At 39.5% G+C, this 17,391-nt stretch overlaps 1 protein-coding gene across 3 annotated transcripts in view; it reads left to right on the top strand.

Moving 5' to 3' along the window:
• Positions 1-1,440: 1,440 nt before the first annotated feature.
• Positions 1,441-17,391, top strand: part of LOC115422059 (dedicator of cytokinesis protein 3-like) — a 61,609-nt gene continuing 45,658 nt past the window's right edge. For 2 of the 3 annotated variants that reach the window (XM_030138105.1, XM_030138106.1), the window contains exons 1-5: positions 1,441-1,944; positions 7,921-8,004; positions 9,224-9,264; positions 11,212-11,267; positions 17,146-17,242. In XM_030138105.1, coding sequence (XP_029993965.1) covers positions 1,908-1,944; positions 7,921-8,004; positions 9,224-9,264; positions 11,212-11,267; positions 17,146-17,242 — 315 coding nt within the window. In that variant the 5' untranslated portion in view covers positions 1,441-1,907. The remainder of the gene's footprint in view (positions 1,945-7,920; positions 8,005-9,223; positions 9,265-11,211; positions 11,268-17,145; positions 17,243-17,391) is intronic. The other variant, XM_030138107.1, reaches the window with a different exon arrangement.

The raw sequence follows: 17,391 nt of genomic DNA on the forward strand, positions 1-17,391 counted from the left end.
TAAATGATAAACTAAGGTGTAATATTGTTAACATTGCACTTTGAATTTTCAGGTAGTTATTTTTTGTTCATGTTATGTTCAAGGACATTTCGTGGATTCAAACATTTTCATTACAGAATTTTACTTTTTTCACTCAAAAGCTCTCATCCTATTATTTATATTATTTTACTGGTCCGGCCCACTTTATATCATATTAGGCTGTATGTGGCCCCTGAACTAACATGAGTTTGACATCCCTCATCTACATGATCAGTAAATGAAATAGGAAAATACCTGATGTTCACTGAAAAACACAAAATACAGAGGATAATATAATAAATGGTGATAAATCACTTAAATATAGAGAAAAAAAAATTTTGGAAGTAGCACTGGGTCTTTATGGGTTAAAATGACTTTGAATGCATCTAATGAGACCATCTACTTAACTTTTAGGTATTTTTTACAGTTCTTTGAGGCAGTGATTGCAGTGAAAGATGTAGAGCTTTGGCACATTTCTAAAATCCTGCCCTTGTTAATCGCAACAATGAGGCAGCCAGAATCTGCTTTAACATGTTCCCTTTTCAGTCTGGTTTGTGATGAATGCAGTGTTTTATCTGAAGTTAGGGTTTTACTTATCTTTTGCATAAAAGAAAGTACAAAAAGATGGTGTTAAAGGCTAAACGTGACAGAAAAGTCCTGCAGTTAGTGAGTAATAGACAGTGGGAGTGGTGATTAAGTGTAAGTCATTAGTGACTATATTACATCAATTTTATTTGAATGGCAACTGGTGGGTTTGGGATGGAGGGGGGTGGGGGGGTATAATGGGAAATCCTATAGCTTATCAGTAAATAAGGGGGGGGGGACCTGTGGTAAGGAATGAGTTGTATCTCATGTATGGGAAGCATGACTGCAGACAAAGCAGTGCCGGTAGTGGGTCTGATTCTCTGAAATGACTCAACTAGGAGGTGCTTTCCCTCATGGTCTGGCCTGAGCTGTAACACCGGGAGCTACTTTATGGCCAACAGCCCCCCAAAGCAACACATTCAATCAAAAAAGGCAGACTGCCAGCCAGCATCCAGCATCCTACCGGGAGAAAATGCAGTTTGTGTTTGTGATGGATGCAACTGCCATGCAGAGAGAAAGAAAGAAGCAGAGAAGGGGGGAGAGAGAGAGAGGGTAGAGGAGAGGGTGCATATATTTGCAAATGCTTGACACATCAGTGTTGACAAAACCAGTCATGTGACGACCATGAAGATGGCGCAGCTTATGGTATATTGCAGTTTCCCCAGTATTTTTCTTGCACCAGCTCGACATTTGGAACCGTGGACAATATCGCGACCTATTACCCACTAATTACCCACTGATGCTGCTCCTTCACGCAGCCTATTGTGGATCAGATGGACTTGAGCGGGATTGGCTGGAGAGAGAGAGAGAGAGAGAGAGAGAGAGAGAGAGAGAGAGAGAGAGAGAGAGAGAGAGAGAGAGAGAAAAGAAAAGCACACGAAATTAAATAAATAAGCTTCGAGGAAACGAAATATTCCCGTTCTGCTCTGCAATAACAGCTTTTGTGGAGACTAGAAACCCGCTCTCCGTGCCCGCGCGGCCGTGCGTGGCTTACGTGTACGCGTGTGTGTGTGTGTATATGTGTGTATATGTGTGTGTGTGCGCTACATTAGGTGGACACGGAGACTGCATCAGACTGGAGACACACGCCGGGACATAATAGAGCGGAGATATTGAGGCTTTGATGGTCCTTCCTCCCCTACTGAACCCCACACCGCCGGGATACTGAGACATGTAGTCCCACGTATGAACAGCCACGAGAATCTGTAGCCTTCAGCTCTCATTTTTTTTTTTTTTTTTTAGCAGCATCATCTCACGATATCTACATAATGTGGCTTGCTCTACCGGAGGGAAAATAACCAAATATGTGGATACCAACAGAAGAGGAGAAAATCGGAGTTGGTGAGTTAATGGCACCATTTAATTTACAGCTTATGTTTTGTAGCTGTGGAATGGACTTTTATGATACAATATCTCCGTGGCAGTTTTTGCACAAGGAACACCCAGTTTTGTTTATCGACATCTCTCTCTCTCTCTCTCTCTCTCTCTGTCTTTCTCTCTCTCTCTCTCTCTGGCATCTTTCCTTCATTATGTCCATTACAACCGATGAAAAACACATACTCTTATAATGGCTGATATCCACGGCGAGTGACTGCATAGAAAGGGAAATTGCGTGGGATGATGCTCGGGCTCCAGCTTACAACCCATCACCTTAAAGATGCGATCGCTGTCTATTCACGACCACAGGCGGTGTCTTAGACCAGGCTCACTTTAGGATTGTGGTTTTTGTTTAAAAATGCGTCAGTGTAGGACAACGTTTGTCTTTTTCTTTCATGAGCATATGTGAAGGGGGGAGAAAAAGGAGGAAAAAAAAAAAAAACGCGATTCGTGTTAAAACCACAAGGGGGCATCGTGACTGCGTCCTTCCAACAGGTGTAGGCTGGAGTAAAGCTGAGTCTACCTGTGGACTGAAAACTGCTGCAGCTGCAGTGACAGAGGCTGCACTGGACCACACTGTCCAGGTTTCATCTTGTCAAAGTGTCCACTGGGTTTTATTTATTTTTAATTAAGATATCAATATTACATGAAGGGGGGCGTAAATGTCAAAGCAATCTGCAGACCTATACTGTGTAATGAGCAGGGGAAGTAAAAATGACGCCATCGGGCACCGTATGGTCATTATGAAGTCTCTGATCCCCCCCCACACACACACACACAAACGCACCAAAAGTGTCTGAAACGCATGATTATTAGTTTGTACTATAGGGGGTTTTCATTAGGGGAATGAGTCATGTCCAGATTCTCTCCAGTTTTATTTACAGGGCTACTCATGCTGGCTCACACATGAAACTCCCCCATATCCCCCCCCCCCCCCCCCCCACCCACACACACACACACACACACTCACATACGTATACACTTTGTTTGGAGACATTGCATTTGTTATGATCGTTTCATAAAGACTGCAGGGTGAGAGCTTTAACGCAATCCACCATAATATCGCCCCAAGGACTTAAGGAGGCTGTAATACTAATCTTATCGCGTTTAATCGCACCCATCCGTCAATTCAACCATCACGGCATCACTAGCGCAAATGTCTTGGGGTATTTGCACCAGGGAAGGTAGTGTAAAGAGGTAGTTTTTGCGCGCAGAAGCAACAGTTCGGCGCAGACTCCGCAGCCACTCAGTGCGGACCGACCTGGTGCTGTCCATGGTGCTGAAATGCGGGCAAACACAGCCGCATTTACCTGCCCACAGCATACACTGTACATTATAAAAACATCCCATATCACTCAGGTCAGTTTCCCTTTAGCTTCATATAAAGTGTTGACATATTAGACTCAATATTCCCCCATGACTCACACTGCTGGCCTGCTACGGTAACTCGACGCACATCCCTATAGCTCACAATCATTTACTTCCCCCTCATCTGTGACTAGTGATTTTTGCCCTTCTCATCTATTTTTTTCTCGTTGCCCTTAATTTTCTCTCATCTATATCCAATTATTATACCGCCATATGCAGCAGAGATGTGTTCTTTCAGGAGCCAGGCCTTTATTTTCACTCCCTTGTGTTATCTTAATGGGCTCCCTCTAAACAGGAACCAGTTGGAGACCACCTCATAAAACCTTAATGGCTTCCTTAGAATCGTTGCCTATTCATTATTTTGTTCTTGGTTATGTTTATGGAGGAAGCAGCATTACTTTATAAATCACTTGTAGAATAGCAGCATGCAAATGCCTATAATTGCATGCAGTGTTGTGTAGGTTTATGAAATTAGTGTAATTGACAATTAATTATGAAGTCTCTGAGATGTCAAAGGTAATAATTGATACTTAAGATGCAATGAAATCTGAATTATTAAACCATAAGTTGTCTGTTTGGGTAAGTTTGTGTATAAATATTTAGAACATCGTTTGATACGTGATCATGATGACATAGAACAAAAAATATAGACAGTGTTAATTTACTTATGATGTGTTTATATATTTATCTACAAACAGGTCTGATATCCTTATATTCACATCGTTATTTAGTAATACAGTAATCAATGCTTTTGAAAAAACAAAAAAGATATGGAGTTAGATAGATAAATTACTTTAGTCCAGTAATTTCTCTATATTTTTGGTCTGGGGTGTAATGTCAGTGGAAAGTGTCAGCCTCATCCATGAAAATGTCCTGAATGATTCATTTATATTGTCTTTAAAAACTGTGCTCTTTGGTTTAGTCGTTTCCTGTGCCTTAATGATCTAATACTAGTGCACACTCATGTACATGGTGTTTCAGAAGTTCCTTAAGTTTCAGGTCTTGTAATCGCACACACCCCTGCAGAGTGGGTGACATGCCTGGATTGCCGTGACACTAATTTGGGATTAGATATGGAAAATCTAATTTGCCTTTGTGGCAGGAATCCCTAGGTTAGCCAGTCTCTAGTGCATTAATGTGTAAGTAAGTGTGTAAGTGAGTGAGTGTGCATTCAAGTCGTGCTGAACAACATGACTCAGTGGGCGAAGCCCAGAGACTGTTGTGTAATTTTTAACTTTGCTAGATCTGGGACAGGACTATTCAAGGCAGTAAAGGAGGACCTACACGCTCTGCATACTTACATTACATACTTACCCTGAATTTCACAATGATTTTGAGATGCTTTTGGTAAGCAGTATCATAAGTTGTAGCATTTTAGTCATGATTGAATGTACAACAGAATAGCCCATTATGCTCCTAGCAGTGCAACAGTGCAGCACAACAGTGTCTTTTATAAGACGATGTTCTTTAGTGAAGTTGTGTTATTAGCATATTAACAGCAAATCAGTGTATAAGATAGAATAGTGTTTACTGTTATGCTAGCAGGTTCTTGATGCCATACCTTCTTCTTCTTCGTGCTGAATATTCCCCCCTGAGGGCCATTGTACAGTTAAATACTGTGTATGTCTCTGTCTCCTAGTTTCTTTAAATGAGGGTCATGAGGCCATGCATGCTCTGTTTAAGTTTTCTTTTATTACATACAGCTGTAAAACAGTCTCCAAGACATGTCAGCATGTAAACAACGCACTACACGGGGTGAAACTAGCCATATCTTCTCTGTTAAAGAAATACAAATCAAAAACAGTATTATTCATGAATACATCACATACTATGTGACATTTGAGTTTATTGAATGTGCAGATAAACAGAAAATAAACAAATATCTGTCTTGACATGTCCACATTTTAACCGGGCAAAATCATATAGAGTAAATAGAAGTTACAATTGAACATAAACAAGGAAAAAAGTCAAATTCAACCACAGCCTCTCAAGTATTATCCACAGCATAGTCAACATGTTTTTTATCTGAGCATTACTTGTTGCTGGTTCAAAGCTCTCAACATAAAGATCTTTTACTAATGCAGTACCTTTCCAACATATCCTGGTGTTCTTGCCATAGACCTGATGGGTTACACAACACAGAGAGCATTATTAATTCTCACAAGTCTGTTTTAAAGCTTATTTTTTTGGAATTGGATAGTTGTGTCTGGCCTGCATGTTGTGCTATTCCATTTAATTAGTGAATTTCTCAATATAATTGTCATCAACAGGTTTTTAGGGTTATGTCATTAAAGGTGCAGCTGCTTTTCTTTTTCCAAACTGTTGGTTCTAGAAAAATAATGCCAATGTCATGTCTTGCTAACACAGACTATACTAGATTTAAGTTTATTTGACTTGTTGAGAACATTTTTCCCCTGAAACTTTAGCTCATTTAATCTGAAGTGTGTACTGTAACTATATGCTTCATGGTGAAATCTTGCTCTAAGTTTGACACTTGGATTCTTATTAAAAAATCTTTGCTACTGTAAAATTCATGGATATTGAGACTGTAAGACTTCACAGTGGAGATGCTGTGAAATATAATATAAGTTATGAGCTGACTAAAGTACTCTTAGTGGTTTTCCAATCATTAATAATTAGGTTTACTTCTTACTTTCTACTGCTCAGTTCTGAAACAGGGGATGGATTAAATCTCCAAAGGCCAAAACAAATAAAAGTCTCTCAACAATAGGATACTGGGAGTGTTAATTAACTGAGACCAGCATGAATGAGCAAAACTAATAATCTGACACTTCATGTCTTCTTTTGAGACAAAATTGGCCCCAGGGATGAGTTAGAAAATGCATAGCAGGTGTTGAAACATACCATAGTATCAGCAACCCGCATCTAAGACTAGTGAATTAATAAATGTGGAAGTGAGTTTCAGTCATAAATGGACAGAAACATATGTTATTTGTCATATATGAAGCACTGGAGGTGTGTTCAAATGACAGGGAAGAGGAGAGGAGGACAGGATTCTCTTTTGCACATAATTCTTACCATTGGGTTTGTGAGTTACGTAAGATGTTATGTAGACTATGAAAGCAACAAAATAGAGCGACAGTCTGCACTTAGATTCTGTTGCTGAGTAGAAATGTTGACTTTTGCCAACATTTTCGACTGCCTGTCCCATCAGTCCTTCCAACATCCTACGTTCAACATGTTGAAGTCTAAAGATGAATTTTGTTGTTGATTGTGTTTTGAGGATATGCTAATGGTTTGCAGCTTGAGGCACAATGAGAGAGAGTTCACACAGCCTGGAGGTTTTGTGAAGGAGGACTATTAAAATATGGGCCCATGTGATGCTCTTTTCTCTCTCTCAAACATGACAATCTCATCTTGTTCTGACGTGGCCTCTACTGAAGAGTTTTCAAATGGTGTGAGTGCAGGTTTTGCAATTCAAATGAAATAGAGGCCATTAAAGAATAGGACTCTCAAATAGGAAATGCGTAGCCCTGGCTGGAAAGGGCCTGAGGCAAAATGAAAAGGTGACAAGGTGGCTCTTTAAGCATATCCGTCTCTCTCTGCCTCTAACAATTGTGCAGTGACTTGAACTCCAGTGCCATGCAGCATCCATAAGCTTGCCATTTTAAAATGCCCAGATCCCTGCAGTAGTTACAGTGAAAAAAAGCCCTCCAGTTTGTAGATGATCTGTTGCCATAGTTACCCTAGCACAGGAACTGAACACTCGTTACCCTCAAACAGGCATCAGAGCTAAACCCAAGCCCCTCCTCCTCCTCCCTCCCCCTCACTGGGTCCCCTGGCTAGTTCATTAGCATAATGATTCACACCAAACTCTCCTTGAAGGGCCACCATTTGTAGGTTTTTAGAATTGTCAGTGAAGTGCTGTCATTACTAAACAAGTTTGTCTGCACTGAGCTGTGTACATGTTGCATTGCTCATGTTGCTGAACCTCAGTACTCCTCAAATAAGAGCATTTCTCAGAAACTACAAAGACCTCACTATATACTGAAGGACTTAACTGTCACATCTAACCTGTAAGGAATAATCACGCCCTTAATCGGGGTCCGTCACATGACATATCAGTATGTGGTCAAAGGCTGTGGCTGAATGCTCCTACAAAAGCAGGATTTATGCACATACTGACATATGATAAAGCAGCGTTTATCCATACTGCTCAACAGTTTATGTGGGCTCTATTTTGGGAGACAGTTCAATTAACTTAACATTGCACAAAAATCAGGCCGCTTAAGAATTAATTGCCTATTAAAATGACTACCCACTTCAGGGTGGGCGCTTGTTTACAGTTCGCTAAGCAGTGGTTCCTGTGTGACACTGTGTTTAGATGTTTGCATTAAACAGCTTATTAAAAAGCTGCAGTAACTGCCCTGCTAAAACCCCAAACACATGCTCTATGAAGACACAACAGTGTATGGGATGTACCTTGTCTAATCAGTGCTGACAGTGAAGCACTGGAACAAGATCTCATCTTAATCCTTAATATAAAAGGTCGTCACTATGGAGTCCAATTCTTATTCATGACTGACATCTCTTTTTTGTTTGTCTACATAGTAATCTGCAACTTCCGGTCACCAGTATGCCAGGCCCTGGTACTGGAGATTGGGGAAACAGTACAGATTCTGGAGAAGAGCGAAGGTAAAGTCACAAATATTCCAAGTTCAATAAGTGATGAACAACATACAGTTGTGTTTGATTTTAGATAAAAGCAGTTTTGAACTCCAGGGAAAAAATAATGACTCTATGCAAGGACACTACTGAAGTGAACATTTGTAACCCAGGGCTGTGACTTCATTTGAGAAAACTGTCTTCATATTATTATTTTTTTCCCTTGGAATTAGGGATATTTAAGTAACCCACAGGGAGTTAAGATAACTGCAGCATTTAAACATGGTTCCTGGAGTATCCTCTGCATGAATTAACAGAGGATGGTTTGCTGGTAATTGTCAACATAAGAGTCAGAATATTTTTATCGCTGTGTTGTGAACTTTGGATTTAAATTCACACTCTGGCAGCAGCAAGTTAATGTATTTGTACTAAATAATTTAACAATTTTGAATGACCAATTAAAAATTTACCTGATAATGTGACAGTAATGCCATCATAATGGCAAGAACAGAGAATAACATAAACATAGGCTTGACTTAATGAACTTGAATAATCTTCACTGACCTTCAGACTCTCTGTCCCATATATCTATTTGTTTGTAATTAGATTCAGATTCAGAAAACTTTATTTATCCCATATGGGCAATTCATTTGCAGCTTACCACATGCATCAGTCAACATTCAAAGTGCAATGTGTCAAACATGAATCAGTGTACAAATACAAGATAGGTCACTGGAAAATAATCAACTAGAAAAGCACTCGGAGAGCGCAGACCTAAGCCAAGGCAGATCAGTGGGGCCCCCCTGTGCCCCCCCCCCCGATCACCACCAAAATTTAACCATTTATTCCTTGTGCCAGTATCAACACTTCCTGAAATTTTCATCCAAATCTGTCCATAACTTTTTGAGTTATATTGCACACGGACAGACAGACAGACAAACCAACGCCAGCAAAAACATAACCTCCTTGGCGGAGGAAACAATAAATAAACAATAAATACAGATGCAGGCTAAAAGACCCTGTTAGTTCTGCTAACATTAATCAAATAACAGAATAAATGTCATATACCGGTAAAATGACTGCTGTCAGTGTTTAATAGTGTGTGTGTAAATGTGAGTTGATCATGTTTGGTAATTATACTAAGTATTTACACTGAATGTTATTTACCTTGGTGAATAGTGGTGCTGTGAGTCATGAAGCAAAATAATACCTGATCTGTTTTCTGATGCATTCTTTGAATTTCCTTTAGGTTGGTACAGAGGCTTTTCCACCAAGAAGCCTTCTATCAAGGTAATTATAACAGCCTGCACACGTTACTGGTTTGACATTGTGTTGATTCATCTGTGAACAATGCTCTGCACTGAAATAAATTCTGAACCAATCATACCACATTCATTATGAAGCATAAAGCAAAACAAACAAAAAAACATTCACATACAAAAATGAATACTTGGTTAACAAATGTCAGCTTGTTGGCTCTATAGTTAATAAGAGTTACCAAAACACAACATGTGATACAAACCAACACATTTTTGTGAATGATAAGGTGATGTGAGCAATGTGTATTCCAGAAATAACTTTGTCTAGACTTCAGAGGCATTAATGACTGATTAACTTATTGAAAAGAGCTGTGATTTTTACAAAAATAGAAATCTGCTGACCTGCATTTCCGCATAGTGCTTTCAGATACTTTGTTTTAACTGAACTGACTTAAAGGCTGATGCTCCCTGTGATGATGATGATGATGATGATGCTTTATTCCCTTGGGCTTATATTCTTTGTAACATGAACAGCACATGTGCTTTAGTGTTCAGAATGCCTCACGTACAAGCACTAGAAGTACATTATTTAAAGAGCCCATGAAGAGATGCTGCAGGGTTGAATCACATGTGTGATGCAGCCCCATCATATGCTCATCACAGCATCACCTCTGTCTAGTATTTATTATATTTCTATGTTTTTTGTTTTTTTTTTCACAACCATAAGAGATTTTTTTGGGGAAAAAGGTAAACTTTGTTTTCCTTTCAGCCAGCAGATGGTGCAATTAGTTACCTGACAACTATCATTTTACCTAAGCAAAACATGTATTATAATATACCAGTTTTATTCCAGATGAACTGTTTTCTTATGTGACTGCTGCAGGACATGCCACTTGTTGTTGTGTTATATCTTTGATCGGTGTCAAAATAAAAACTTTAGGATAGAAGGTACAATCTAAACATTTAGGTTTTTCCTCCAGAGAGTTTCCGTCTTATTGTTAAGATATGTCCATCCTACAAGGTTCGGTTAGCAGAGACTACAGGTGCAGAAGTCAGAACAGTACAACACCATTTCTGCTGACAGAGATCAATACACTGCACTGCAGTAAATGGTATATATGACTGACACATCTGCTTCCCATAAAATTGATTGCTCAGTAAAGACTGTTTACAGTAGATGCCGTTCCTGATAACCTGGATGTGAACTGTCCAGAAAGTCAAAGAACAGAGGGTTACAGTTTGCACATAAACAGTCTAGTATTATTAGGAACAGAAATAAATACCAAAGATATGATTTTAACATGCGAGGGGCAGGGGCTTTGCTCTTTAATTTTTGTGTCAAACTTAAAAGTGAAGCTGCTGAAATGTTTTAAAGAAAGCAGTAAAGCTGCAGTCCTGCTGAATGTAGGTGTTAGTGGCTACATGCTGTCCTTCTCTACTCTCATCAGCTATTTACAGTTCTTACTAACACCCCTCCATTTTGTTATGTACTCTGCTGCCCACATTCATTCGCCCCCATACTCTCTCTGTGCTGCGAGAATTAGTTGTGCTCACTGTGGCCAATTCTTCACATCTGGCAGATTAGAATAAGAAAGATGAACTGCAAGGGTGGCAGTTGGCACCACCCAGTCTCTCATGCCCTTCCTCTGCTAAGTCCAAGCACAATAGGGCTCCTGCACATTGTGCTGCCTTTCGCCTTATGTGTGCAAACACTGTGCTCCTCACATATTTTTTTTTTTTTTTTTTTTACTTTGCATTGCAGGAAAAAGTTAGCACCTAATACAGCAGAAATAGAAATTAAATGTGATTTTATAATGTGAAACCAGCAGAATTATAAAGCATCTTTAAATCTCATCATGTTTTGGTAATAATAAAAACAGCATAAAGCTAAACAATAGCTATGTGTTAGAGAGGATGGAGAATGAGAATGTAATCCTGTCACACTCAGAGACATCTCTGCCTCCTCCTCTGTCCACAGGGTATATTCCCCGTCAGCTATGTCCACTTGAAGAAATCTACAGTGACCAACAGAGGGTGAGTTATATGATAAAGTGTTCTTTTATTTGAGCATGTGTGGTATTGTAATAACAGTGATGCTACACAAATGTATCCCAGATGGCCCACAAACATTTGGAGACTTAACAGTGTAAAGATTTTCATACCAGCCCCCATTGTGTGTGTGTGTGTGTGTGTGTTTTATAATCTCGTAAGTATCTATATTCAGCACATTTGGTCTCTGGAGCTCATATCAGTGAGGGTTATTTATTTAGATTTAGGACTTCTGTTACATAATGAACAAACTAATAAAGGCAAGGTCAAAACTTCCTTGACTACACAACATACAAGGTTAAGCTAGTTGACTGTTTAAACTCTTTCTCAACAGAAGTTACACAACATTCAGTACATCATGAAATATGTTGATATATAAACAATGTAAAATACATCCAATATGGTGTCCATCATTGGCGCCTGCAGCCATACGTCCTGTGCATACTGAGTGAAGTTAGAGAGAGAGAGAGAGAAAGAGAGAGAGGTAGGTAAGGTATGTCGCAGTACTTTTGGAGAACCCCCATCTTACGAATTACCCAGCCCCCCCGCCACCTTACGAATTATTCACCCCTCCCTCCACCCACCCGTGCGTACCTCTCAGTTTCACTCTGCAGGTGCACCTGGTGTCCATACCTCCCATAAGGCAGTGGGAAACATTGTTTTATTTGTATCTTTGACTTTCAGCCTTGAAACAATAAAGCAGAAACATCGAATTTAAAAAACCATTTAGATGTTTTGGCAGCATCCAGCATTTCATGTAGGTGGAAGCTCAGCTGAAAATACTGAGAAACCACCGCTGTTGTTTTGTATACATCGTCATCATCTCTTCTGGTGATGTACAGATACATCTCTACCAGTGTATTATTTTACAGTGACGTTGTTTCAGGTCCTGGCTGTCGTATACAGGCCTACTTTGCTCATCATTAAGCAGGTGATTCAGCTCCATTAACTGATTTGTGACATTTATATTCTTCCTTTTTGTGATCTAATTTCGCTCATTACTAATTTGTGAGGATTCAGTCTTGTTGTAAGACAGCAGCTGAAATGAACAAAGACTACGCTGACAGTGTGATGCTTAGTGCTTAACCAACTCTGATTTTTTTGTTTGGGTGTTCACATAACATAACATGGCTGATATCTGTTTAAGGTCCTATACACATATACAATATAAATCCACTGTAAATCTCTTATTGTAGGGATGCACTGATATCACTTTTTCCAGACCGAGTATGAGTACGAGTACTTACATTTGAGTACTTGCCGATACGGAGTACCAATACGAGTACTTAATAATCCCATTCCAGTTCTTAGTTCCTTTTGTAAATGTGCTCTATTGTCGTTGTCATTAGTCTGACAGGAAAAAAGTGCTGCTACTGACATTTAATGTGTTGGAATGAGCGTTTCTCAGTTAATCCACTGGGGGCGCCGCTCTGAATTAACCATACTGGATAAATACCATGAAGAAAGGTAAAGTTTTTTCAGAAGAAGACAGTCGGTAATAACAAACATGGAGACGACAGAGGCAACACTAATGTGATATTAATATTGCAGCATTTTCACTAGTAAGGTTTAAAAGCTTAGCTTCAGCAGGTAGAGAAAAGAGAAATGAGTGATAAGTTTCGTTTTCACTTCCGCTGGCTGTTGTCAGCACTGCTCCGTACTCCCGGTGGTATTCTCTGTCTGGGTACGCATCCACCAGCATTTGGAAAATGGATGGAATGTACGCAGAGGATGGACAGAACGCTGTGTCCGTATCTGTCTGTGTCTTCAGTGTTACTTGCAGTCAGCGTTACTTTTATCACCATCATTTATTTTGAAAAATCTCCACACTCTTCACACTCCCCACACATTATTCCACCGCTGCGTACCTGCTGCACTGAACTGTGAATGTCACAGGGCTGTAAGTGGTATCAGTGCGGTTGTATCAGATATCTTTTACGAGTACGAATACAAGTACACACACTGAGTATTGGAGCCGATGCCCGATACTTGTATCGGTATCAGTGCATCCCTACATTATTGTCCTTGTCTCTAGTCGAATGTTTGTTTATATTAGGTCTATGTTTAAGTGTGATTGGATTCATGTTGTGTTTGGGTCATGTGAAATTGTATGTTGTGAGCAAAGAAAAACCGTAGCCAAATTCCTTGTATGTATTCACATACTTGGCTGATAACGCTGATTCTGAGTCTGAACTGATCCACATATGTAAAACTACAGAATGCACTGTCATGCTGAAGGAAACACAAAGGCCACTGAAGTCACTGACTATGGTTTAAAGGGGTTATATATAATGAACTCTCATGAACTGGATTGTATGGATATGGACTAAATCCTCTCATACTGACAGTCGGGTGAATTTATGTTACCACTAGAGGGAGTAGTGAGTCACCCCTCGATGGTGAAGAAAAACAATGCCTTTGACCAAAGCATCATGTGGAGACAAAATGGGATAAGAACTGCTAAGAAACAACTTTTTGTTTCAAATAAAGTGACAAAGGGATTAAATCTGGAAGGACTGCTGTTTTTACCACTGAACATAGCTCTAAATGAAAAGAAAAGAGTTTAATGCTGAAATTGCTGTGTTTCTGCCAGGACAAAATGTTCATTTAGAGAGAAAAGAAAGTTGCATGAATTCCAATATTTAACCTTTTAAGACCCAAACATCCACTGTCGACCACAACTGTCTCCTGATCTAGAATGTTTAGTACCTGTTGATCCATTAATCCAATCAATCCATGTAAATAATTGGTGTAAAATACAGTTTTTCATCCTTTCTTGGTCATCAGATATGACCCATTTGGACGTTCAGAGGCTCTGTAGTGAACGTGGAAACACAATCATCTTCTATAACATTGATTCACCAGTAAAACCTATGGAGTTGGATCCATTACAGTGGATGGAGACACTTGGTTTATGTTCAGTTAATGATGAATTTTGCTGAAAAGGTCACTTTTTCTCAGTGTTCTCTGTTTCTGATATAGTAACCGTCAACTTTACTCTGAGCTTTTATGAACATCTACATGATCAATAAATTAAATGTAATAAAATACCTGATTTGCACTGGAAAATACCTCAAAATAGGGAAGATAATATTTCAATAAATGGTGATAAATCTCTAAAGTCATGGTTCCACAGTGCTGCACACATGTAAAATGCGAAAGATAAAATAAAAGTGTATAGATAAGCAAACTTGGCAAAAATCTACACATATGTACATGATAAAAAATTTGAACAGATCAGGACAAAGCATAAACACCAATGGATGTATAAATGCAAATATCATTTTAATCCACCCACACATATGAACTCATACACACACACACACACACACACACACACACACTGCATATTGATAGACTATAATATATGAAACCTAAAACCTAAAAGAGGCCAGATTGTCTGCACATCTGATAGATTGAAGGAGGCGGTTTCAGATGGTTGTTGCAAAAACAGTGAAGGTACAGTCACCTTTTGTTGAGTAATTAGAAAAGGGAATGGATAACAGACCAGTATTTGAGGAGAGGAGTTGTTGAGACGTTGAGTGAGGATCCAGAAGGTCCAGTCGAGGGCGAGATTGTGCAGAACCTTGAATGTGATCCGCAGGATTTCAGAATGAATTGTACATTCTACATACAACTAATGTAGTGATCTGAGAGGTAATGTGAGAGTGATGGGGTTAATAACCTGGCAGCTGCATACAATGTGAAGCTGAAATTGTGTGGTTACAAAAAAACCCCCCTCAGTCTGAATACAACTGTTCAGACTTAAACTACTAGTGAAAAACAAACTTGAACGACATATGGAGGGCTATGCTCAGACGTCAGGCAAAGTTCATTGTTTCTTCAAATCAGAGCTTTTGAGACAGACTGTCTGCACTGTTATTTGCAAGTTATCAGATTGTCTTTGTGTATCCAGGCATCACCACTGTATCTGCATGGGTTGCTATGGTAACAACATAGGCATCAGTATCTACGTAGCTGCTCAAACTAGAAGCTTCATAGTTCCATGTACTTTTCAGTTTTGCTTGTACAGAAGCCACCAAAGTACCAGGAGATGATTCATTTTAATACCTTTCTGCAGACTGTCGCTCTCCATGTTGTTCTCAACAGGTTCCTTTAAGTAACAGGGTGGATTCTGCTCAGAACATCCATCTTTATGGATTAGAAACTGTGGTCGTGTGTCGTGGTAAAATCTGATGAGTGGTCTGAGTGTCCTGAATGAGCTGTATCTATACAAAACTCACTAGAATCAAAATTTTACACCATCTTACAATGTGGAACTGATTGCAAAAATGGGATTTTATGTTGCTTTTTGCTGTCCAGAATAACAAAAATCAATCTGGATTCGATCTGTAAATGCCAAAAACAGACTTGGATCTTTTAGTCTGAATGGGGATGAAGAGTCCATATTAGAATTAAACCTATCAGATTCCATGTGTCCCTGTGTTGTTCAAACTCTCATGGAAAGAGGAAACAAATATGAGCCTCATATTTAGGCCACGTCTGCCTGCAGTGTGAATGTAGCCACACACACACACACACACACACACACACACACACACACACACACACTCAGTCACTCACACAAACAAACACACTTAGAAATATATACACAGCGGTCATCTGGAGTTCTCCCCACAAAAGCCATCGTTGGTGAGGCCAAAATAACGGCAAAGACAAAGGCAGGCAACAGAGCTCTTTATCAGCCTGAACTCATGGATGTTAAATCTGTAGGCTGGGATCTGTGGCTCAGTGTGGACTGGGAGTTTACTGTTATATCACCACCCTCCAGTTGACTTACCACAGAGCAGGAGGACTCAGACAATTAAAAGTGCAGACTTGGAAATTGACATTATTATACTGCCTCGCTCCAGGAGTTGCACTTTGGGAAATCTGCTTTGCTGTCTCATGGAGTTAATGAGGTGACACACCCACTGAATCTCTATCATTCTCCCAAAGCATCCCCGCCACAGACAATCACCCTGACTCATTACACAATGGATGGACTGTTGAGAGTGGTTTTCACCCAGCAACATTTTCTTTGTTTCAAGAGCAGTGATACAGTATCAAAGTTCTTTTTTTCCCCATAGCATAAGCCACAACTTAGCTAACAAACTGTACTGTGTCTTTGCTTTGATGGTTTAAAGGCATACAGTCACACAAAATCATGTTTGTTGTGGGTTTACTGGAGTGTTTCACCCATGTTTCACAAAGCAGCCAGTGAAAATCTCATTACTCCACATAATATGACATTGTTCTCATTTCATAGCTATTACATCCTCAATCCTACAATATCCATCCTTTGAAAGATAAAGATCTGTAATTTAAATCATTTTCAGATTAAACTTTCAGACCGTTTTGTCCATTGAAAGAAATCACAAAAATCTCCTAAAATCACTGACAATTACATTAGATCAGACTTTGTTGATCCCACAATGAGGAAATTCACTGGTCAAGGCAACAACAGAAAAAAAGTGCATGCATAAAGATAGTGCAAATGACAAACAATATAAAATAATAATAATACAGTAAGTAATAAACTCCATAGGCTGTATACCTATTTATATAACAGCAGAGTATATCTGATGTCCTGTTTGCAGTGTTCCACCCAGCTTCACCCACACAATTCAAGTGGTCTAGCTCAAATTTTTTTCTAGTGTTTTATACAAGAAGGAAAGAAAATTTTGCTCCTGTTTCATTGAATGTTTCATTGCATATCAAAACACCTCTTGTCCATTACACATATTTAGAGAAAACTCACAGTAACCCATCATATTATTATTGTGAAATTTAGCATTTGTGATTGCGTGCGTGTAAATCTGTGTGCTGACATCCATGTGCTTGTTTTCTTTATGTGCCGCAGGCTGTGTGAGACGGTGGTGCCCCTGGAGGACCCGATTATCACAGAGACCACCTCCACACTGCAGGAATGGGGTGTCTTGTGGAAGCAGCTCTATGTGGTTAGTACTGCTATGTTACAGTGCATCTCACTCATTTCAAAACAAAGTACCAAACAGTAAATGTACATCTGGAAGTACATGGCCATGGCTTCCAAGGGAGCTGTGAGAAAAACACAACTTGCAAAATGAAATTGTGTCCACAGTTGTTT

This window comes from Sphaeramia orbicularis, chromosome 7 (genome assembly GCF_902148855.1).
Source record: "Sphaeramia orbicularis chromosome 7, fSphaOr1.1, whole genome shotgun sequence".
Taxonomy (NCBI): domain Eukaryota; kingdom Metazoa; phylum Chordata; class Actinopteri; order Kurtiformes; family Apogonidae; genus Sphaeramia; species Sphaeramia orbicularis.